The 25,432-nt window shown below is 42.4% G+C and overlaps 1 protein-coding gene across 1 annotated transcript; it reads right to left on the bottom strand.

The window, feature by feature from the left end:
• Positions 1-2,583: 2,583 nt before the first annotated feature.
• tubgcp5 (tubulin gamma complex component 5) lies at positions 2,584-25,102 on the bottom strand. Its single transcript, XM_034081548.2, has 23 exons — positions 24,734-25,102; positions 24,600-24,653; positions 23,884-23,992; positions 23,678-23,774; positions 23,512-23,591; positions 22,750-22,885; positions 22,317-22,434; positions 21,475-21,564; positions 21,108-21,201; positions 20,765-21,017; positions 18,914-19,116; positions 18,447-18,562; positions 16,480-16,748; positions 14,761-14,959; positions 12,591-12,779; positions 11,376-11,558; positions 11,048-11,132; positions 10,850-10,970; positions 9,981-10,132; positions 8,742-8,867; positions 6,312-6,400; positions 6,131-6,231; positions 2,584-3,002 (listed from the first exon to the last, which is right to left on the bottom strand). The coding sequence occupies exons 1-23, from the start codon at positions 24,865-24,867 to the stop codon at positions 2,956-2,958; spliced, it is 3,045 nt and encodes a 1,014-aa protein (XP_033937439.1). The 5' UTR covers positions 24,868-25,102; the 3' UTR covers positions 2,584-2,955.
• Between the last annotated feature and the right edge of the window lie 330 nt (positions 25,103-25,432).

The raw sequence follows: 25,432 nt of genomic DNA, 5'->3' as shown, positions 1-25,432 counted from the left end.
AGAAGCTGTGGATGGGATGATGCTATTCCACCAGATATCGTACACCAGTGGAGACGGTGGTTGGAGGACATTAAGCTGTTGGCATCACTCAAAGTGGACAGGTGTATGAAGCCAAAGGACTTCGGTGAACCCATACACTCTCAACTACATCACTTTGCTGATGCCAGTGAAAATGGCTACGGGACTGTAACTTACATCAGGCTAATGAACTGCAAAGGTGATGTTCATGTTGCTTTCCTATTAGGAAAGGCTAGAGTTACACCCATAAAAATGGTGACCATTCCACGACTGGAACTAACAGCTGCTGTTCTGGCTGCCAGAGTGGATATGATGTTAAAATCAGAGCTTCAACTTCATTTGGATGAGTCTGTGTTTTGGACAGACAGTACTTCAGTTCTGAAGTACATTAACAACGAGGACAAGCGTTTCCACACATTTGTGGCAAATAGGATCACAACCATAAGAGAGGTTTCAAGACCATGTCAATGGAAGCATGTAGGAACCAAAGACAACCCAGCTGATGCTGCATCCAGAGGAATGAAGATCCCTGACTTTCTGAAGAGCCGCAGTTGGCTTGAGGGTCCCATGTTTCTTGTCAAATCTGAAGAGGAATGGCCTACATATTATGGCGGTGATGTCATATTGGATTTGGTTGACCCAGAAGTCAGAAAAGATACCTCGGTTAATATCATAGTCAATGGATCACTTGATGCAACAGACCAGCTCATGACTTACTTCTCAGACTGGAAAAAGCTCAAAGTGTCGGTGGCCTGGTTTATCAGGCTGAAGACAATTCTGTTGGAGTTGTGTCGTAAAAGAAAGGATTTGAATCCCTCTGCACAAGCTGGTCAAGTGAAAAGACTGAAACTCAAAGTCAACCCGGAGAGTCACATCTTGACACCTAAAGATCTCTTGGAAGCTGAGTTGGCTATAATACGCTACGGTCAGCAGCATAGGTTTAAGGATGAAATCACTTCTTTAACATCTGAAACAGGAACAGTTAGCAGACACAGTTCCATCTACAAGCTGGATCCGATTCTGGAAGATGGACTACTAAGAGTTGGTGGCAGGCTAAGCAAAGGAGCAATGCCTTTGGAGGTGAAACATCCACTGATCCTCTCCAAAGAGCAGCATATTTCCACACTCATCCTTAAGGACATTCATCAACTACTAGGGCACAGCGGTAGAAACCATACACTGTCTGCTTTGAGAAGAAAATATTGGATAACAAGTGCTAACTCTGCCATAAGGAAGATCATATCGTCATGCCACTTTTGCAGACGTTACAATGGAAGAGCTATGGAGCAAAAAATGGCGGATCTTCCAAAGGAGAGAATTATTCCAGATCTACCTCCATTCACCAATGTTGGAGTGGATTATTTTGGACCTGTGGAAATCAGAAGGGGCAGATCTACTTGCAAGCGTTATGGAGTGATATTTACCTGCTTAACAAGTAGAGCAGTTCACTTGGAGGTTGCACCCTCTCTTGACACTGACGCATGCATAAATGCTATAAGACGTTTCATCAGTAGAAGAGGTCAAGTTGTTCATATGAGGTCAGACAATGGAACCAACTTCATTGGAGCAGAAAGAGAACTAAGAGAGGCCCTCGCTGCATTGAATAATGAGAAGATTCAAGGAGCTCTAATTTCAGCTGGAGTTGAATGGAGTTTTAATCCACCAGCAGGATCTCATCATGGTGGTGTTTGGGAGCGCTTGATACGCATGGTAAAGCGCGTCCTCAATTCAGTTGTGCAGCAACAGATGTTGAATGATGATGGACTCCATACAGTCATGTGTGAAATTGAAGCCATTCTTAACGATCGGCCAATCACCAAGCTGTCTGACGATCCAAATGATTTGGAGCCTCTAACACCAAATCATCTTCTTCTTTTGAAAGGGAAACCAGCTCTGCCACCTGGATTGTTTGAACCATCTGACATGTATGTGAAACGTCGCTGGAGACAAGTTCAGTACATTTCTGATCTATTTTGGAAGCGTTGAGTGCGAGAATACCTGCCGTTGCTACAAGAGAGGCAAAAGTGGATCCAAAGGAAAAGGAATATAGTCGCTGGTGATATTGTAGTCATCATGGATTCCTCAGCTCCCCGCGGTTCCTGGCCTCTTGGCAAAGTGTTGGAGGTTTTTCCTGACAAAGGAGGACTGGTGCGCTCTGTCAAGCTACAGACCAAGACCAACATTATTGTGCGACCTATTACTAAACTATGTTTAGTACAGGAAGTGTAGGATGTGCATTTCTATGTATTGAAATATGATTTTTACATTTGGCTCCATAATTGTTTTCAATTGATACCTGTACTATCAATTAGGGGCTGGTGTGTAGGAGCCAATTAACTGTGGGTATAAAGGTAGGAACCTATGTGTGTTGGTGAGAGGTTCCGCCGGAAGGCCATACAGTTTTTGACCACACACGGAGAGCACACACGGAGAACACACATGGAGAGCACACACAAACACCACACACAAACACGGGATTACAAGCAAAGGAACGGTATGGTGTAAACGGTAATATCGTGTGGTGAACATGAAAAGAAGCAAATAAATGGACTGTTTCAAACTGGAAACTTGGTTTCTAACATTTATTCAGCAGCAAACTTGTGTGCGTCAATTACACCCACCAAGCGGATCCTCAGAGGCTTAAAGCGGTGGCTTAGCCTCTACACTCAGCATTGTGCAAGATGTATTGTGCTTCACATATACACATTATTAACAGTCAACATAACAGCATGTAAAAAAAATATTTATACAAAAAGTTTTTTTAAATATAGAAGCTGATGCATGTTCACAGGCAGCTTGAAGTCGCAGGTAATCCTCGACCGTCACAAAGTCCGTCTCCAACAGATCACAGCGGATGTTTTATTGTGTTGCATCGTGAACAATGACAGCAGACAGACAGAGAAACATAAATAAATCTTCAGAGCGAACGATGTTTCCTCAGCATTGCTCGAACCCGGCCATCAGAGAGAGGGCGAGAGACTCCACTGTAGGGAGGAGAAGCAGAGAGAGAGTCAGTACTTCATGTACATTATCAATAGCCGCTTTCACACCAAGTACTTTGCCGTACTTAGTTCCCAGTACTTAGTCCCGCCGAACTCTTTAGTCCCGTAACTGTCCTAGTAAATCGCGTTCACACCGGAATAAGTCCCTGAGGGAGGATTAAGACAATTAAGCTGCTTCTTCTTCTTCTTCTTCTTCTTCTTCTTGTTTACTGGCAGGCCGCAAACAACTTCACGGCGTATACTGCCACTCGAAGTCCCGGAGCCCCCCGGACTTCGGGTGGCAGTAAATCGCCACCGGAAGCCCCGGGTAAATCGCAAAAAGCGCAGACACCTCCTCATCACTCCACCGATACCGTTTTATTTTGTGTTGCCATAAGTTAATCTCTCTCCGTTGGTGCGTTGGGCTAATGCTAAAGCTAATAAAGCAAATAAAATTGCGGCTTCACCAAAAACTTTTCAGCGTTTTACGGGGCGTGGTTTGCAATTCGCCCAACCAATCAGAAATTGGAACCCTTTCCTCCCCAAGAAAGTACCACCGCTCTAGCAGGGACTGCAAAGGGGGTGAAAAGGTTCCCGAAAAAAAGTTCTAGTACCAGATCTATTTGGTGTGAACGCAAAATCCCAGGAACTATCGGAACTATTCCTGGGAAAAGTACTCATGACGCGCATTAAGGGTTATTGTAGGTGAAAAGTTATAAATGAAGGAGCTGTGGGTTAATTACAATATACAAGAGAAAAATAAGCACATGATATTCATCCTCTGATAATAAAATTGTGAGAATTCAATTTATAAATCTCTGAGTCACAATAGGCGCTTTCACACCGGAGTACTTTTCCAAGTATAGTTCAGAAAATGTTGCCTTCACACCAAAAAAATCCAGAACTAGAACTTAGTTCTTGCACCTTTTCACCCCCTTTTCAGTCCCTGCTAGAGAGCAGGTGCTTTCATGGGGAGAAAAAAGTTCCAATTTCTGATTGGCTGGGCGGATTGCAAACCACGCCCCGTAAAACTCCAAAAAGTTTTGTGAAGCCGCCATTTTATTTGCTCGCATTAGGGTGCATTCACACCTAATAGTCCGCTCTCTGGTGCGCACCAGACGACAGTTTGTTACATTGTTTCATTTTTCAGAAGGTTCGGTTTGCGTTCACACGGGCAAAACTCAAACGGACTATAAACTTTAAACACAAGTCATGTGAACGGAAATGCTGTTCAACCATTGGTTAAGGTGGTAAAAACGCAAATCCCGGCAATTTCTACCGGAGCCGCCGCCATGGAGCATCGGCACTTTCGGCAGGTTATTCTCATGCTGCTGTTAATCTGGAGATCAACAGACATATGATTATATAATCAGACAACGTCCGTTAAAAAACATTATAACACAATGAGAGACGTTCTGCAGTAAGGAGGGCGTTTCACCGACGACAGGTGTTCTTAATTGTATGTAGTTGACGGAGAATTGTTACTTCACACGACACTGTTCAACACTTCATTCTGCTTCACTCTTTAACTAAACAACCGCGGATTTTTGAAGATATCCGCATTCCTGTGGCACGTAAATACTACGCTTCCTATGTTTTGGTGCGGACTGCGTTCACACCAGCGATGCACCGCTCCAGAGTTCACAAGCAAGCGCTCCGAGACCACCTATTTTAGCGGACCAGAGTCCGGTTGTTTAGTTCACTTCAGGGGTCTCGGACTGCGTTCACACCGACCCAAATGAACCGCACCAAGCGGCTAAACACACCAGGGTTCGATTCAACCGGACTATACAAGGCAGGTGTGAACGCGCCCTAAACATTAGCCGCTTTCACACCGGAGTACTTTTCCCCGTACTTTTCCTGTTTAGTTCCTGGGATTTTGCGTTCACACCAAAAAGAGAACTTAGTTCATGAGAACTTTTACCCCCTTTTAGTCCCTGCTAGAGAGGTGGTACTTTCCTGGGGAGAAAAAAGTTCCAATTTCTGATTGGCTGGACGGATTGCAAACCACGCCCCGTAAAACTCTGAAAAGTTTTGTGAAGCCGCCATTGGATTCGCTGGCATTAGCATTATTAGCATTAGCATTAGCCCCGCGCACCAACGGAGAGAGACTAACTTATGGCAACACAAAAGAAAACATGGGAGCGGTGGATTTGAGGAGGTGTTGGCGCTTCAGGCGATTTACTCGGAAGGCCAGTCCCCAACTCCGGGGACTTCCGGCCGGGGACTTTGGATGGCAGTATACGCAGTGAAGTTGTTTACGGCCTGCCAGTAAACCCAAAGCAGAAGAAGAAGTGACATCAGCGGCTTCATTTTCCTAATCCTCCCTCAGGGACTTATTCCGGTGTGAACGCGATCTGTACTTAGTTCATCAGAACTAAAGAGTTCTGATGAACTAAGTACGGCAAAGTAGGTGTGAAAGCGCCTAATAAGTGTTTTTGGAAATTGTATAACTTTATAATCTCAGACATTAATCATGTTTTATTTTTCGTAAATGTGTGAGTTTTTCCTACAGAATGTAACCCCCTTAATCTAAGAGAATACTTAAGTTACCCCCACCCTGTTTAAAGTGGTAATTTTACAAGACAAATTACCAGTTGATATTCATTCTCTGATATAAAGTTGTACAAATGTACAAGAAAAATTTCTTAAATCTGCGAGAAATAACTCACAATTAATGTCTTTTTGGAAAACGTTATCTCAGAGAATACTCTTCTCATAAATACATGAGGTTTTTAAAAATGTTTACCACCTTAAAGGCTTTAAGGTGGTGAACATTGGAAGACTTTTATTTTTGCCGCTGCTTTTAATTGAACTATTCACATCTTAAACTGCACTGTAACTTTTATTCATGTGTTTTTTCATGAATACATTTTTGTATCTTTATTTTATTATCTTTGGTTTTTAATGACTGTTTTGGTTTTCATTTTTGTAAAGCACTTTGAATTGCCTTGAGGTGCTATATAAATAAACTTGCCTTGCCTTAAAGGGGACCTATAATGCTAATTTGGGTTAATATTATTATTTTTGCCATGATGTAAAAGGTCCAAAGATGGCAGCCTTATTATTCTGTACATAGGGTTAAAAACAAGCTGAAAATAAATAAGTATTTTTCTTTGTGTTTTACTTACAGTGAGGAAAGGATCCTCGACAGACGGCCTTGTTGAGAATTGTCACGAGGAACATGTGACAGTTTTTGAAATCTGATTCCATTTTATCGATGGACTCAATCCTGAAAGGAAAAAAAAAAAACACAATGTAAAAACAATCATGGAATTTTTATAATACAGCATTTTATTTGTAATGTCTTACTTCCAGGCTCCGAATCCGGCTTGCCAGCGGTCGGAGAAGATGAGGACCAGATTGAGGACTTTCATTATCGCCTCCTTCACAAAACTGACCTGAGAAAACAAAACAAAATTTGACAACAGTGAATATATTTAGTGACATAAATACATGGAGCTGGTTATTGTGAGTCACCTCAATGATGTATGTATGTAATTAAAGGTCACCTATTATACAAAATCCACCTTTTCATGTCGTTTCTACATCAACACGTGTCCCCTCTTCTTCATGTCTCTTCTACATCAACACGTGTCCCCTCTTCATCATGTCTCTTCTACATCAACATGTGTCCCCTCTTCATCATGTCTCTTCTACATCAACATGTGTCCCCTCTTCATCATGTCTCTTCTACATCAACATGTGTCCCCTCTTCATCATGTCTCTTCTACATCAACATGTGTCCCCTCTTCATCATGTCTCTTCTACATCAACATGTGTCCCCTCTTCTTCATCAACATGTGTCCCCTCTTCATCATGTCTCTTCTACATCAACATGTGTCCCCTCTTCATCATGTCTCTTCTACATCAACATGTGTCCCCTCTTCATCATGTCTCTTCTACATCAACATGTGTCCCCTCTTCATCATGTCTCTTCTACATCAACATGTGTCCCCTCTTCTTCATGTCTCTTCTACATCAACATGTGTCCCCTCTTCATCATGTCTCTTCTACATCAACATGTGTCCCCTCTTCATCATGTCTCTTCTACATCAACATGTGTCCCCTCTTCTTCATGTCTCTTCTACATCAACATGTGTCCCCTCTTCTTCATGTCTCTTCTACATCAACATGTGTCCCTTCTGTGTAAAGAGACTGAAAGTTTCAGGAACAAAGATTCTCTCTCTTTTTGATCCATTTATATAAAAACATGTCTGAAAATGAGCTGATCAGATTTTGGCCACTTTATGATGTCATAACGATGTTTTGGCTTGTGTAACCATTAGCCAATCAGCAACCAAGGTAACATACCTTCTGTGTCATGGCGAATACAGTCGCTGGTATATTTATGTCTGTAGGCCGTTAGCTTAGCCCAGTGGCTCTCAAAGTGGGGGGCGCGCCACCCCAGGGGGGCGCAGAGGCATGACAGGGAGGAAAAATGGTTATTAAAAAAAAAAAAATGTTTAAAGATTCAAAAAAATAAATAAAATAAAATCATATTTTGAAAAATTATTGATTCGAAAATAATATGATACAGTACTATTACGTCTGGGTCTCTGTGTTTCATTAAAGCTCGGCTCTGTGTGTGTGTGGAACGAGCCATTTTGTGTGCGTGCGCGAGAGAGAGGGAGAGCGAGAGAGAGAGAGAGAGAGAGCACCGGTACCGGAGATCGTTGATGTTAGCTTCTGGTGCTAGCGAGCTACGCCAACGGATATACGGAGTCTTTTCAACAACAAAGTGGAGGAGAGTCCTCTCCCGTCAGACTGAGAGGCTCAGTGAGCTAAAGGACTCTCAGTGTTATCTCAGTGGGTCTCAAACGTTTTGGTCACCATTAATGTAAACAATTATTTCCGAGGCACACGTTTATATGATCATTATAGTTGTAAAAAAATAAGAGAATAAATTAAAAACAGGCATGAAATACTATGACATTAAAACAAGAATAAAGTTTAAAAGGGGAGTGATTTGTAAAATATCCATAAAGAAAAAGTAAATCTGTTTACAGTTCTGTGTTGAGAGATGTATCCATAGATCTCTTCATTTTGACTCAAAGTGCACCAGATTGATGCTTTTAACTTCAATATTTAAAAATCTTCCCGGGGGAGCTTGCCCCCGGACCCCCCTATGTGAGGTCTCCAAAGGGGGGGCCTGACAGAAAAAGTTTGAGAACCACTGGCTTAGCCTGATCGATCCGATCTCTATTCAGAAAACACGCATTTTAAAAGGTTTGTCGCCTACCGTCTGTCTGCAGACTCGTTAAAGCATTAATTCATGGTTTTTACTAACCGGTATCAGTATGTTGTTACTTCGGCATCATTTTGAAACGTGTATTACAATTAAATCACGGTCAAATATGTTCATTGTGTTGTAGCCAGCGATTCTCTCACTAGTTTAGCATATTTAGCCCGGTTGTTGGCCCGGAAAGAACCATGATTTTGGAGGGCCAGAAAAACTGTGAAAAAGTACCCGTTAGCCGGAACTACCCCTAGTGGAAACGCAACAAAAAACGGGCCGGGTTTGGCACAGTACGCTTAAACCGTGCTACGCGCTGCAGTGGAAATGCAGACAGAGAATCAGCACTTTGGAAACAGGGCTGAAACAGAGGGGATTATGGGATATGGGATGTTTTGTATATATCTGAGACCTGTAATATATTGATGAAAAACAGTATAATAGGGGACCTTTAAAATAAAACATTTCATCATTTATGAATAACAAAACAAGATAACCGTGTGTACCTTCTCCCTGAGGAGGCAGCGGTCGTGGATCGTAGCCAGATATCTGTAGTGGATCTTGATCAGCTGATCCAGATCCTTGGCCTCCTGGACCTGGTGCTGAAACTCCAGACCCGTGCTGTGCAGAATCTGCAGAGAGACAACGCAGACACATTTAACTCTTGATATCTCTTTATAATCTGTTTTTAATTCAAAAGTATAATGGAATATGGCCCACACATGAAACTTGAGCTTGTCTTATATTGTACTTCTTAAATACAAATGTACAAATACATTACACAGTAGTATTCATGTGTTAATAAGACCACTTTTCAAATAAATTCAGTCAATTCAAGTTGGAAACATTTTCTAACATATCTTATACCTCATTCACACCAACGGTGTTTCAGGGCCGGTTCGGAGCTTGAAAAGCACCGGGTTTTCCTGTTCACACCGCAGCGGAGCAGCCTCTTAGCTCCGGAATCCGGTTCATTTCGAGCACCAAAAAATTGTCTGGCCAGAGTAAAAGCACCGCATACGTCACGCTTACGTCGAGGCGGGGGCAGGGGCGGGATCAACTCCTGAACAACAACAACAAGCCGGCGTTTTATCCAGTTTGTACACAACGATGGAGAAACTTAACAAGCAGCAGTGGTCCACTGAAGAGACCAGCTACCTACTGGGAATCTGGTCTTCCGAAGAGGTACAGAGGAAGCTGGAGCACAATCGGCCATTGTTGTTGTTGTCGGTGTCAGCTGTGAGGGGTTTGGTTTTATGAAGCAGGCACGCAAACGGTTATACGTTATAACGCAAACGATGACGCAATGACGCAGCACCAGTCGGACTCTGGGCGGTGTGAAAAGAGCCGGAGCTAAACCGAAGAGCCGGAGCTAAACCGAAGAACCGGTTCTGAACCTGAAAAGCTCTAGCACGGAGCTTGAACCGGAGTTGCGTTGGTGTGAATGAGGTTTTAGTTGATAAGAAAAAAAGCCCAATGACTTATTTAGAAGCTTGAAATACACCCTTCCTATTTCTCCTTATTATAATCAATCTGAGGCTTCTGTTTTAAGGGATGAGCTGCCAACACTCACAAGCATCACTTACCTACATTTGATTGATTTAGCTAACTTACAACTGAACTTATGAGGCGATATACCTCTAGTGAGTGGCTCAGCCCTTCGTACATTTTTCCGTATGTGGTCCTCGGTGAAAAGGTTTCGGACACCCCTGCTCTACAGTAAATAATAAGATGTGTGTTCTCACCCTGGTCATGATGTAGTTGTGCAGGCTGTTGACAAAGTGCATGAGTTTGACTCGGAGCAGACACATCCTGTGGATCTGCTGGTTTCTGGAGTCTTTGACCTTCACCTCCGCACACGCTGCGCCCTCCTGCTTCTTAGAGACGTCCTCGAAATCTGAAAGATACAAAACATATTTCACAGATTAGAAAATCACAATGAACGTTTACTGTGGAGATGTTGCAAGTCTTTCAAGCTGGTATTTTTGCACAGTGAAAGAAAAAGATAGGTCTACATCAGGGGTGTCAAACTCAATTTCAACGCGGGCCACATTAGAATTATGGTTGCACTCAAAGGGCCGGTGGTAACTTTAAGACTATATAAATATACATAGATAATAAATATAAAATAATGTATAATTTTACAATATTTCCTCTGCATTGGATTATTATCGGATAGGGTAATATCTTCATAATTAACTACGTCTGAAAGCAGAAGTCTAGGGCAAATCATTGCAAGTCTCTTCAGTGTGCATGGCACAAAATGAGATGCATTGTGGGACATGTAGTTTATGGGCAACGTTCTCCTGTAAAGCGGCACGTAACATTATAATAAACTTATTATATTCTTTGCAAGCTCTTGTGGGCCACATAAAATGAAGTGGCGGGCCGGATTTGGCCCCCGGGCCTTGAGTTTGACACCCCTGATCTACATGTTTCAATCCAAGCAAATATTCTGATCCAAACACTAACACACAAATGTTGGTTTTTAACATTTCAAAACATGTTCGTTCTGCACACAAAAGGAGGCACACACACAGTCAAGTTATATTCCTTAAGAAAGTTGATATACTAAAAAAGAACAAGTCATTTTTCACGATCATTCCCTTCGTACCGCTGAAGCGCAGTTTGTCCAGGCTGTATTTGGCCCATTTGATCTGCAGCAGCAGCAGAAACACTTGGTTGTAAATCTTCTGACACTCGGAGCTGATCACGATGTCCACCGGCCAGGGAACCTGAGGGGAGGGAACTCAGTGAGCAGCAGATCGAAGGTGCTTTTTAAAATGTTATTTAATACATGTGTGATGCTCACCTTGTAACACAGGGTTAACACTTCTAGGTTATTCACTGGATGCTTCTTCCTGGCAGGGTCCATGTTCTCCAAGAAGATGGACAACCTGTAAAATACACGAGTGTAAAATGTACTGTTCGATGATGAAAAATACCTTTTCTAATCATCGCATCGTACATCAATCTTTTATGACTTTTTAAAGTGTGCTTACCTCTTTATTTAATATGTTAGTCCATTTTGTTAGGCCTTTTGTCTGCTCTATTTCTTTGCTGTAAATAACCTGCTGTGGGATGAATAAAGAATTTCTGAACCTGCCTCTCCCTCCCTGATAAATAGGCTGCCGCAGTACCTGCTGCTGTCCTCCGGGTGGCGCTGCCCCACCGCCTCCTGCAGCTGCACGTTGAGGAAGGACAGCTGCTGCCAGCACTCCTTCTCCTGCGCCTTCTCAAAGATGGAGGTGTAGAAGTCGTACATGGTGTCTCCGGCCTCCAGCAGGAAGTAGTTCCTCATCGCCTGCAGGTATTCCAGCAGCCTGCGGAGACATCCAGGGAGAACAAGGATCAGGGTTAAGGTCGCATTTATTTTTCTCTCAGGGAGGTTCCTAAAGGATAAAATGACCCTCAGTATCAGCCAGGATCAGAGCGGTTGGAATAGATCAGAGATGTTCAACCACTGTGCCGTGAGAGATTTCCCAATCTTACTAAATCGGTCCAAAAAAACATGATTTGGTTCATGTTAATAATCTGCCATTGTTGAGCTTCTGTGCCTGCAACATACTTTAAATAAATACTCTTCCATGCCAGTAAATAGCAGTTACAGGGTGTATGCAGGAATCCTGAAATCAGATGTAAAACCTTTCAAGACCTTTTTTAAGAGCCTTTCCGTACATTTTAAGACCTCATCGCCACTTGGAGTTCTAACCGGTTACCTTGGCGACACACTCTACAGACTGTAGAACACAACCTCTTTGGACCATTTATATACTTATTGAAAACAAGCTACAAAATGTAATACCTTGGAAAATGCCTTTAATACTTTTTAATAGCCTTAATTTTCGCTAAATTGATTTATCAACTTTTAATACTTTTTAAGACCCCGCGGACCCCCTGAGTAGGTCGCGCAATAATGACCGTTAATTTAGGACATTAGCATTAAGTGGTGCGAGGGAAAGGTTGTGGGGGCAAGACAGATTCACATTACACTGCCTGCAGAAACAAACAGGTAACAATTATGAGAAAAGCCCAAGGACAGAGCTCTCAAAACTACTGAGCAGCTGAAATCGTTACTTGAATGAGATACTGGTCATTTAATGTCTTATTTGTGCTCTATTATGCTACAATGTCATTTTGTAACTTTTTTGGTTGTCGGTATGTAAAAAATGTACCGCAGCTCAAAAAAGGTTGAGACGATCCTTCAGTGTCAGTGCAGTCTCTTCTCTTAAGTCCTGTTGACTCCTCCTTCACTTCTTTCCTAAACCCCATGATGTCACTGAGGTTAAGGAGAATAGGTTAGGCAAAGACATCGGACCTGGTTTCTTAGACGATTTGTCGGCAGTGCTACGTACTTGTAGTCCTTCTTCAGGGTCTGCATGAGGTTCCCGCAGCACTCGATGTACCTCCTCTGGATGTGCGGGTAGAGGCAGGAGCGCAGCGTGAGCTCGAACGTCTGGCAGGTGACGGCCTGCGACGAGCGGTCCACGATGAAGTCGCCTCCGGAGAAACGCTCGTGGAAGTCGCTCTGCTCCAGATACAACCTGAGGGGAACACATTCAAACTGTCAGGATTTATCAACACCCCGTCGGTGTTCATTAACAGGTCCCCTATTATACTGTTTTTCATCAATATATCACAGGTCTCAGATATATACAGAGCCTGTCTCTGATTGGCTGAAACACCAAACAGATCATTGCAGCATTACCCATAATCCCCTCTGTTTCAGCCCTGTTTCCAAAGTGCTGATTCTCTGTCTGTTACTTTAGATGAAGATAAGGAGCCCCTCCCCACGCCCCTCTGAGAGAGATTTGGTTACAAAGAACTCAATGGTGCTCTAGGAGGAGATTCAGGTGATAAGGGGGGGGGGGGGGTTACCTTGGTTGCTGATTGGCTAATGGTTACTCAAGACAACACATCGTTATGACATCATAAAGTGGCCAAAATCTGATCAGCTCATTTTCAGACAGGTTTTTATAGAAATGGATCAAAAAGAGAGAAAATCTTTGTTCCTGAAACTTTCAGAGTCTCTTTCCACAGAGGGGACACATGTTGATGTAGAAGAGACATGAAGAAGAGGGGACACATGTTGATGTAGAGGAGACATGAAGAAGAGGGGACACATGTTGATGTAGAAGAGACATGAAGAAGAGGGGACACATGTTGATGTAGAAGAGACATGAAGAAGAGGGGACACATGTTGATGTAGAAGAGACATGAAGAAGAGGGGACACATGTTGATGTAGAAGAGACATGGAGAAGAGGGGACACATGTTGATGTAGAAGAGACATGAAGAAGAGGGGACACATGTTGATGTAGAAGAGACATGAAGAAGAGGGGACACATGTTGATGTAGAAGAGACATGAAGAAGAGGGGACACATGTTGATGTAGAAGAGACATGAAGAAGAGGGGACACATGTTGATGTAGAAGAGACGTGAAGAAGAGGAGACACATGTTGATGTAGAAGAGACATGAAGAAGAGGGGACACGTGTTGATGTAGAGGAGACATGAAGAAGAGGGGACACATGTTGATGTAGAAGAGACATGAAGAAGAGGGGACACATGTTGATGTAGAAGAGACATGAAGAAGAGGGGACACATGTTGATGTAGAAGAGACATGAAGAAGAGGGGACACATGTTGATGTAGAAGAGACATGAAGAAGAGGGGACACATGTTGATGTAGAAGAGACGTGAAGAAGAGGGGACACATGTTGATGTAGAAGAGACATGAAGAAGAGGGGACACATGTTGATGAAGAAGAGACATGAAGAAGAGGGGACACGTGTTGATGTAGAAGAGACATGAAGAAGAGGGGACACATGTTGATGGAGAAGAGACATGAAGAAGAGGGGACACATGTTGATGTAGAAGAGACGTGAAGAAGAGGGGACACATGTTGATGAAGAAGAGACATGAAGAGAAGGGGACACATGTTGATGTAGAAGAGACATGAAGAAGAGGGGACACATGTTGATGTAGAAGAGACATGAAGAAGAGGGGACACGTGTTGGTGTAGAAGAGACATGAAGAAGAGGGGACACATGTTGATGAAGAAGAGACATGAAGAGAAGGGGACACATGTTGATGTAGAAGAGACATGAGGAAGAGGGGACACATGTTGATGTAGAAGAGACATGAAGAAGAGGGGACACATGTTGATGTAGAAGAGACATGAAGAAGAGGGGACACGTGTTGATGAAGAAGAGACATGAAGAAGAGGGGACACATGTTGATGTAGAAGAGACATGAAGAAGAGGGGACACATGTTGATGTAGAAGAGACATGGAGAAGAGGGGACACATGTTGATGTGGAAGAGACATGGAGAAGAGGGGACACATGTTGATGTAGAAGAGACATGGAGAAGAGGGGACACATGTTGATGTAGAAGAGACATGGAGAAGAGGGGACACATGTTGATGTGGAAGAGACATGAAGAAGAGGGGACACATGTTGATGCATAATAAAAATATAACTCGCCTTGCTGCTTAACATCCCTCACATGAATGTAACATCTTACCTGGCGAAGTTGATGGCCAGCAGGGGGTCGTGCACGTCTTCTATCTGCAGGTGCTGCTTGATGATGGACTGCATCTTGATCAGGCTCCTCCTGGTGGCCTGCTGCTCCGTGACGCCTTCTGCTGGAGAATCCTCCTGACTGCAGAGCCGGGACTGCACCGACTCCAGGAACAGAGTGTACAAACTCTTCCTCTCTGCGTCTGCAACACAACCATCACATATCAAAGTCAAGTTCAATCTTTCAGTTTGTGTGTACAGACAGAGAGATGGAAATACCGTTTCCCACAATCACGAATACAGAAATACAAATATATATAAAAATATGTATATACCTCTATATCAGTGGTTCTCAAACTTTTTCTGTCAGGCCCCCCCTTTGGAGAAAAAAAAAAGTCGCCCCCCCCCCCCCCCCCAACACAAGATTTATTTTTGGGGGTGCTGTGGGGTAGCTTGACGTTTCATAGAGGGTGCTCAAACATTTAGGGTTTCCCATTAATGTACCGGTCGCTACGCTACTGCAACATTCCCCATGCATACGTACCCGCAACTGTTACAATGAAGGCTCGATAATCAGCTCACGGCATATAGGTGTAAGCAGGGGTAAAGTGCTATTTTTTATAGGTGGTGTGTGGACCTCACAGGGGGGTCCGGGGGCATGCTCCCCTGGGAAGATTTTTAAATATTGAAGTTAAAAGCATCAATCTGGTGCACGTTGAGAGCAACATGAAGAGATCTATGGATACCCTCAACACCCATTTGAAACAGAACTGTAAACAGATTTACTTTTTCTTTATGGATATTTTACAAATCACTCCCTTTTAAACTTCATTCTTTTTGTACTGCCATATAGTATTTCATACCTGCTTTTAATTTATTCTCTTATTTTTTTATAACTATAATGATCATATAAACGTGTGCCTCGGATATAATTGTTTACATTAATGTCGACCAAAACGTTTGAGACCCACTGAGATAACACTGAGAGAGTCCTTTAGCTCACTGAGTCTCTCTCTCTCGCACGCACACAAAATGGCTCTTTCCACACACACACACACACACACACACACACACACACACACACACACACACACACACACACACACACACACACACACACACACACACACACACACACACACACACACACAGCCGAGCTTTAATGAAACACAGAGACCCAGATGTAATAGTACTGTATCATATTATTTTCTATCAATAATTTTTACAAATATGATTTTTTTTTTTTTAAATCTTTTTTTTTTAATAACCATTTTTCCTCCTGGTCTCTCGCACCCCCCCTGTCATGCATCTGCGCCCCCCACTTTGAGAACCACTGCTCTACATACACAATCAAAAGACACATTTATACTTATGCACACATTAAGACATAAATAAAAGCACAACAATCAATATATTCAAAATAACAGTCACTTCAATATTTGTAGAAAATGTACATTAGTAGAAGACTGTCCATAGCAGCGTAACAAAGTGTCTGGTGCTGGATGTGTGGGGTGTTAAAGTCCAGTGGGGGCAGGGGGGAGAGGAGGGAAGGAGGGGAGAGAGTTCAGCCTCCTGTATTGTCGTTATTCACCTTGTTAGAATAAAGGTTCATCATTCAAACATAGTGTTGTTTTAAATGTGCCCGGACTGCTTTTTAAACATCAGCATTGGCTCATGATTTCACTTCATTGAAACCCTAAACAGTTGAAGCCTGACCACTGACCTCTGCAGGATTTCTCCGTCGGCTCCCTCTGTGTGCGGTCCAGGTTTTTGAGCAGCTGCATGGACTTCCCGGCCATGATGATCTGCTTGAGGACGGGTTTGAGGAAGGACACCATGGTGAGCTGCTTGCTGCCGGAGCCCGGGTCCCCCCCCGAGCTGCCGCTGGCCGCGTCGCTCAGCTTCTCCTGGCCGTCCGCCGTCTCCGACACACTGTACAGCGTGTAGGTGGCGTACCAGAAGTCCCTGTGGTTCACCGGCACGTCCTTGTTCCTGAGCGGGAGACAAAGGAAATCTTAGGTCATGTTTTTATTTTTCAATAACGTGTTCTTGCTTCTTTTTTTTTCACAATATGCAAGTCCACTCTTTCTACTTTAAAGGTCACCTATTATGCCAAATCCACTTCTTCATGTCTCTTCAACATGTGTCCCCTCTTCTCCATGTCTCTTCTACATCAACATGTGTCCCCTCTTCTCAATGTCTCTTCTACATCAACATGTGTCCCCTCTTCTCCATGTCTCTTCTACATCAACATGTGTCCCCTCTTCTTCATGTCTCTTCTACATCAACATGTGTCCCCTCTTCTTCATGTCTCTTCTACATCAACATGTGTCCCCTCTTCTTCATGTCTCTTCTACATCAACATGTGTCCCCTCTTCTTCATGTCTCTTCTACATCAACATGTGTCCCCTCTTCTTCATGTCTCTTCTACATCAACGTGTGTCCCCTCTTCTTCATGTCTCTTCTACATCAACGTGTGTCCCCTCTTCTTCATGTCTCTTCTACATCAACATGTGTCCCCTCTTCTGCATGTCTCTTCTTCATCAACATGTGTCCCCTCTTCCTCATGTCTCTTCTACATCAACATGTGTCCCCTCTTCTTCATGTCTCTTCTACATCAACATGTGTCCCCTCTTCTTCATGTCTCTTCTACATCAACATGTGTCCCCTCTTCTTCATGTCTCTTCTACATCAACATGTGTCCCCTCTTCTGCATGTCTCTTCTACATCAACATGTGTCCCCTCTTCTCCATGTCTCTTCTACATCAACATGTGTCCCCTCTTCTCCATGTCTCTTCTACATCAACATGTGTCCCCTCTTCCTCATGTCTCTTCTACATTGACATGTGTCCCCTCTTCTTCATGTCTCTTCTACATCAACATGTGTCCCCTCTTCTCCATGTCTCTTCTACATCAACATGTGTCCCCTCTTCTTCATGTCTCTTCTACATCAACATGTGTCCCCTCTTCTGCATGTCTCTTCTTCATCAACATGTGTCCCCTCTTCCTCATGTCTCTTCTACATCAACATGTGTCCCCTCTTCCTCATGTCTCTTCTACATCAACATGTGTCCCCTCTTCTTCATGTCTCTTCTACATCAACATGTGTCCCCTCTTCTTCATGTCTCTTCTACATCAACATGTGTCCCCTCTTCTTCATGTCTCTTCTACATCAACATGTGTCCCCTCTTCTTCATGTCTCTTCTACATCAACATGTGTCCCCTCTTCTCCATGTCTCTTCTACATCAACATGTGTCCCCTCTTCTGCATGTCTCTTCTACATCAACATGTGTCCCCTCTTCCTCATGTCTCTTCTACATTGACATGTGTCCCCTCTTCTTCATGTCTCTTCTACATCAACATGTGTCCCCTCTTCTTCATGTCTCTTCTACATCAACACGTGTCCCTCTGTGGAAAGAGACTCTGAAAGTTTCAGGAACAAAGATTCTCTCTCTTTTTGATCCATTTCTATAAAACCCTGTCTGAAAATGAGCTGATCAGATTTTGGCCACTTTATGATGTCACAATGTTTTTGTGGCTTGTGTAACCATTAGCCAATCAGCAACCAAGGTACCCCCTTATCACCTGAATCTCCTCCTAGAGCACCATTGTCTTCTTTTTAACCACATATCTCTCAGAGGATGTGAAATGTGACGTATGAAAAACCTCGCTCGGCCTTTGCTTCATACCTCTGGATGATGAACTCTTTGGCGGGGTCGAACAAATGTCCGTAGAAGATCCATTCATCCACGATCTCCAGGTACGGTCTGACTGTCTCCGTCCACAGAGAGAACAACAAGGCCACCTGAGGGGAGGAACACACAGACATGATCAGAAATACAGAGTGTTCTTTCAAAACACATTTTACATCGAACCAATATTGTGGCCAATATTCAAAACTGACTAAAGCCACATACAATGATTCTGCTGGGAAAGGACTTATTTTTAATCTGAAATTAAATGACTATTTTGCACAAACAAAGCACTGTAACCATTAAAAATGATTGTTTAAAGTATATTTTACCAAATATTCATGACATACATATCCCTTTTATGTTATTTACATGTTCATAAAGCATACACATTATCCAATGTTAACATCTGCCTGTTCTAAGTAGAGATCGTTGATTCTCTGAGCTTTCTATAGATAACTCACGGCCTGCTCCGACGCCTCCCCCACGCTGTCGTACTCGATGATGGCTTTGTACAGCGTGTTGAGCAGGTGGGAGGCTCGCACCACGTTGGGGGTCTCGTGGGGGACCTCGGCGACCCCCGTGCAGAACACTTTGTGCAGGACTTTGATCTGAACCAGGTAAGGGTGGAGCCGCTCCAGAACCGCAGACAGGGTCACCGTCTCATCTGCAACAGAGCAGAAACAAACCACTGATGTTACAAGAAGAAACTACCTGTCATTTATTTTACCACCGTGTGTATTGAACTATGTTTTGGTCCAATGTTGAATATTATTTAAAAAGAAAAGCGCAACATATATTTTTTAATCTTTTAATGCCATTTTATTTCTAGTTCTGAAATATATTGGACTGTTTATTTCTGTCTCTTAGTTTCTCTTATGTACATTGCCTTGTGTTCTTTATGCTGCTACAACACAAACATTTCCCAAATTGGGATCAATAACCTACCCACCCACCCACCTACCTACCTACCTACCTATCTATCTATCTATCTATCTATCTATCTATCTATCTATCTATCTATCTACCTACCCACCCACCCACCCACCCATGTAAAGCTAAATAAACATCATTATTAACTGCAGCAAAAGACCGGAAATCATCTGATTGTGTCTGCGTCTGGGTCACTCTCCAGCCCTCCTGTGAAGTAATGGCAAAAGGATATAGGACATTGGAACATTAAAATTGCCATTACATTAAGTGAATTCGCACTCGAGTGAAACTGGACAGTAAGAATCACCTCACAATGGATTAAGGATCGTTTTCAACGGACAACAATTGGATTATTGCACAACCGACACCGTCATTCCGGATCAGCTGGACAACGCACCACAATCAACTGGAGATTGTCCCCACCTGCGCTCATGAAGACGGCAAATGGAGACGCCGAGAGCCAAGGCTGGGAAAGCGGCCAGGTATGTGCAGCATTAAAACTGATTGCAGTGGCGAGCCGTCAGGGCCCTCAGGCCTCTTTGAGCGCCTAAGATATTCTACAAAATAATATTTAAAAACATTAAAATATAAAGATTTTTTAAATATATTTTTTTAGTTATATTTTTCATTAGTTTTACCAAAATAACTTGATTTAATTGTATTTAAAATAACATTTCCAAAGAAATAAATCCTTTGAATCTGCATATTCAGTTTGAATGTGAAGGGTTACATGAAAGAAGCTCGTCTCTGCGAGTTACTGGGAAGAGAGGAGCTGATTGGTGGCCCAGCTATAGTAACTCAACGAGAGAGTAAGGTCAAATGACAGTACAATTGACCAATCATATCTTCCCTCTAAATGGGTGGGGTTTTTTCTAAGTGCGTGGGTTTTATTATCGCGGACTTTATGGATCGCTGTGAAGCTTTTCTTGTTTCCATAGCAACAACAACTTCCTGCCAACAGCGTAAACTCGCGAAAGTAACAAACACAATGCAATATCCTTTTCCATTTCAAAGAACACAAATTGGGTTATTTACAGGTGTTGTTTTGTGTGGTAGAGGGTCGCTTTCATCGATGCGTTTTGCACCCCGGCCCGTTGTTTTGATATTCCGCTGAAGTGTACGCTGTGACGTAATAACTCTTCTTTTTTTTTTTAGACGCTTTTATCCAAAGCGACTTACATACTCAATACTGTGGACAATCCCCACAGGAGCAATTTGGGGTGAAGTGTCTCAGGGACACAACGATATGCTGACTGCAGTGGGGTTTGAACCTGTGCCCCCCTGATCCGAATTCCACTGCGCCACAGCCTCCATCTATCTATCCATCCATCTATCGATCACTGCGACACTGTTTCACCCCCCTCTTAACATCCTCCGCTCACCGTTGCAGATGATCTCCCTCTCGATGGTGGTCAGCTCCTCTTTGAAGCTGGTGAAGTACTTGTTGAGCGCCCACACAAAGGCCTGGTAGGTCCTGAAGGGCGGCTCGGAGGCCTTCTTTGAGCCGTGGGAGGAACCGGAGCTGGGGGGGCAGGGCTCGGAGCTGTAGCCCGTCACCTCGTCGATGAACCTCTGCAGACGAAACACCGCCTGGCCGTACACGGCGATGTGTTCCAGCACCGAGCGCAGGCAGTTCTGCAGCACAGACGGGAAAGACCGCGTCACACAGTGGGAAATAACACTTGTATTGAGATACAACACAAGCTATATTAGACCTGAGCTTACACTGGTCAGGTGAGTCACCACCACGTTGTTCCTCACTATCACTTTTCCATCGTGGTGTTGGAATATAAAGTGTTTCTTAACCCCGGAGAGAAGCCTGCAAAACAACACCCACACACACACTTTATGTTTCAGGAAGGGGAGGATTTAGAGTGTAACACAGGGGTTTAGCCTTTGCAGACCATTTACATGCAAAAACAACAACCACAACTGTGCAGCATTGGATTCACAGTTTCAATGTCAGGTTATAAATGAAGCTTGAAACCGTTCTGCACAGCTCTATAAAAATGTCCAACCTGTGCGAGAGCAGGAATGATTTCCTTGTGAGTTTGAACAAAGAGCACAGTCACACAGCGTCATCACATCTCACCACAGTGTCTCCCGGATGACTTGGGTCTCCGTCACAAAGGCCTTTTCTTCAGGCAGATACAATGGATCAGTGTTGTACAGGTGCTGATCCCTGAGAGGAGAGACGCTGACTGTTAGCATTTATAGTCATTTCAACTTATTGTAATATTATAATAATTGTATGTTTGCTGTGAAGCACTTTGGTAAACCCTCTGTTTTTAATATGTGCTATATAAATAAAGTGGATTGAATATTGATACCAGCTTTGAAATACTATCACTAAGTAAAATTGCTATACTTTAGGGAAACAAACATAATGGCAGGTCAATAAAAAATGTTAAACAAATCTATAATATGGCCAGAATTAAGTCATAATAAATCATTTAGCCTTTAAGAAATGTAAGTCATATTATAAAGTAAAGCTGTATACTTGTATGTCTACAATACGTCTTAATATCATGGGAAAATGTGTATATATCTACCCATCTGAAATAACACCTCATTATATTTCATTTGATATGGCCTATGGCATATTGAATATTGATGCTATAATTAAACATGACAAAATGGTATGTTATATATATTATTAAACAAGATATCATATTTTGATAGTAAATTGAAATATCATGGTAAATAATATTCTGTATTTTAGCTGTATACCAATCCTAGGAATCACGACTAGACCTTTTTTGGGGGGAAGTATTTTGAGAAATGTTATGGCTATATTCCTTTTAACCTAGTCATTGTACATTTGGCCCAACTAGTTTTCTGAAGCTCATTTTGTATCAGTTTTCCTGCACATGCATCCCCAGCACGGCTGCAAGTGTTGAGTAAAAAATAAATTAAAATAAAGATAAGTCTTACCACACGTTGAGGAGGTTGGAGTGTAGATGTAGGCTGTGAGGAAACCGAGGAGCGTGAGTGACCCAGTACGGAGTCACCACGTTCTGCTCCAGCCAGACCCGGGCCCCCGGCTCCCCCACTACAGAGACACACCGTGGGGTTATTTTAATATTGTCAAACCTCGTTATGACATCATAAAGTGGCCAAAATCTGATTAGCTCATTTTCATATAAATGGATCAGGACAAAAAGAGAGAGAATCTTTTTTTCCTGAAACGTTCAGAATGCCTTTACACAGAGGGGACACATGTTGATGTAGAAGAGACATGAAGAAGAGGGGACACATGTTGATGTAGAAGAGACATGAAAAAGTGAATTTTGCATAATAGGTGACCTTTAAATGTAGACACACTCTCCATGTTTGTGTGTGTCGATGCACTGTGATGTGTTTGCACCTGTCCATGTGACAGGAACCGTCTTGTTGTTGTTGTCCTGATCCTCCTGCGGTGTCCGGTCCAGCTGGATCCCAGAATCCTCTCTGCTGATTGGCTGCTGGCTGTCCTCGTCCTCGCTCTCCTCCTCAGACCACTCCTAAAAAATCGTTTTAATAAGATGTTATTTCGATAGATAGACAGATGCACTGATTATAATTTTCTTGGCTACTGCAGATTATTTTTTAGATTTTTGCCATTTTCAAATGTCTGACACTTTTTGTTTCTGAATATTTTCTTTAACGGAAAATTCGTAAACATAACACTGACTTTAAAATTAAATGTAAATCTTCTTTCTTTAAAACTGCACCGCGTTACAGGAAAATGTTTCACTTAAATTCATCTCAATATCTGCACCAGGTTTCATGACATTTGTTTTAATCCATCTGAAAAATCTATGAATATCTCACTTTTTCAAAAGATTAAGAAAACAAGATTCTGTACTGTGTATATAGTACTATTATAAAGAGTCAACTTTTAATCATCTATCTTAAACTGTGTATTTATTTATTCAATTATTTATAAAAAAGTATTAATTGATCGTTTCCCTTTTTCTCTCTTTCTGATTCACTGTGTTAATAAAGCCGTTGAGAGGGTCTATTTCGGCTGCATTGCTTACTTTGCTGTTGATTTAAAGCTCCCACACACTTACGATACAATACACTATATTCAGCTGTTGTAAAAATTGATGTCAATAAAGAGTGGGTTTTGTTATTAGTAACTCACAGGGGTGTCTGGGTATGGTCCATCGTCTATGTCCTCATCCTCCCTCAGATATTTAGCCCAGTCGAAGTCGTCTTTTGTTTCTGCAGACACAAGAGGAAGCGATAATTATTACCATGGACATTTAAAATAGTTTAAAGAACGAAGCATCTGTGAGACGTCGACTCACCGGCCTCCTTTATCCTGGGTCTCTCGATAAAGTTTGTGTGCAAGGGGGACTCCGACAGGAAGAGCAGCAGGGACACGAGACTGTAGTGTGCATCACTCTGGGTAAAAACACAACATGTGAATAATGTGTCACGTCTTTTGCGGGCCAGGAGAAAAATTAACTTCACTAATGATTGAGTTTTCTGTCGGCCCACGTCTCCTGCCTACCTTTACTCCATCTGTGTTAGGCAACGGTGAGTTCAGGAACTCTTCAGTCAGCGTCGTCCAGCTCTCTGCTTTAACCACGTCTGAGTGCACCATAAGCTTCTCGTAGATTCTGGAAAACACAGCAGCAGAGAAATGCAATATTTATTCAATTACTGTAGCTTAGAGCAATTTGCATGCAACTATATACATATACAAATGAAACTTTTTGATCCACTACAGGTATCCAACATATTTATGCTTTTTTAGAGATAACATTAGAATATTTTTTTTTTTTTAAATCAAACCACTCTTTTTCATTAAAAGCCTCACATGTGAGGGTTTTTTCTTAATATAAAAGTGTGTAATAATGTGGAGATGTTGACTACTTTCTAATTTCAATTTTTTTATATTTGTACAGTTTAAAGTCAGCGCCAACTCAACCAACTACAACAATAAAATCCTGCTTGTACATGATAAATACAGTATTAAGTTTGGGTGTGAGTCATAGGGGACATTTGTATGCATTGAAAAGTATTTTGTATTATACTTTAAACCCATTTCCCTCATGAAACTTAGATAATTAGAGTCAATATTTGTACTGTTCTGTTGTAGTAGCCTAAATATAATGAAGTATATAACCTACACTACTTCCCTAACACTGATTATTAAAGCAAATCCTTCATTTGTGGAATAGATATTGTTATGCTCCTGTAAAAGACAACAAGAGCAGCACTCACCCACTTATACTGCGCTGGACCTTGTGGCTGTCCACGTCCAGGAAACGATGGAACCTGTCAACAAACCACATTGTTATTATTAGCATCACATTAGCATGCTAGCAGCTAACAAGCTAGCTCCTCGTCCCTTTTACCTGAAGTTGGACCAGGAAAATTTGAGGGCCAGCTGAAAGTTCTGGTCTTCCTCGTCCTCCACCCCGGAGATACATGCTACCAGCCTCTTAGTTTCCCTCTCTGTCTCTTTCTCGAAGGTGGTCCAGTGCGCCATGTTGTTGACAGCAGTTAGCTTCAAGTTAGCATGTAGATGTAGTAGATTTAGCTGTCTGTCAGTCCTGTTGATGCTGCAAGCTATAGAGCTTGCTCGAAATGTAAAATGTTAGATAATGACATCAGCATAATGATGTTCGTTGCAAATGCATGATAGTCTGAGCTATTTCTCCTCTCATTCATTCAGTACGGAGCGTCGTTGCCTCCATCTGACAACAAACTGGGCGCATGCGCAACACCCAAGAGAAAGTAGACATTGTTTTCACTTGTTTAAAACTTTTAATTTGGGTAAGCGATGATTTGTTTTGAACTGATGATAATACACTGTCGGGTTAAGATAGTATACTCTATATAATATATACTATAAATACAATGTTGTTCACATGGAGCACTAGTTTCGCACAATCTCCCAGAATTCATTGCACCGGTTAGGTTACGGTAGAAGGTCTCCTTTAGACACTCTTACCTACAAGGCTCTTTGATATTTCCAAATTAACGGTACTATCATTATGCATTGCTTACATGTTAACATTTTTAGTTAAAACTGTAAACGTGGGTACGTTCAA

Source organism: Pseudochaenichthys georgianus, chromosome 4 (genome assembly GCF_902827115.2).
Source record: "Pseudochaenichthys georgianus chromosome 4, fPseGeo1.2, whole genome shotgun sequence".
NCBI lineage: Eukaryota > Metazoa > Chordata > Actinopteri > Perciformes > Channichthyidae > Pseudochaenichthys > Pseudochaenichthys georgianus.
The sequence above is the reverse complement of the archived record's forward strand: the minus strand, read 5'-3'. Positions and strand labels throughout refer to the sequence as shown.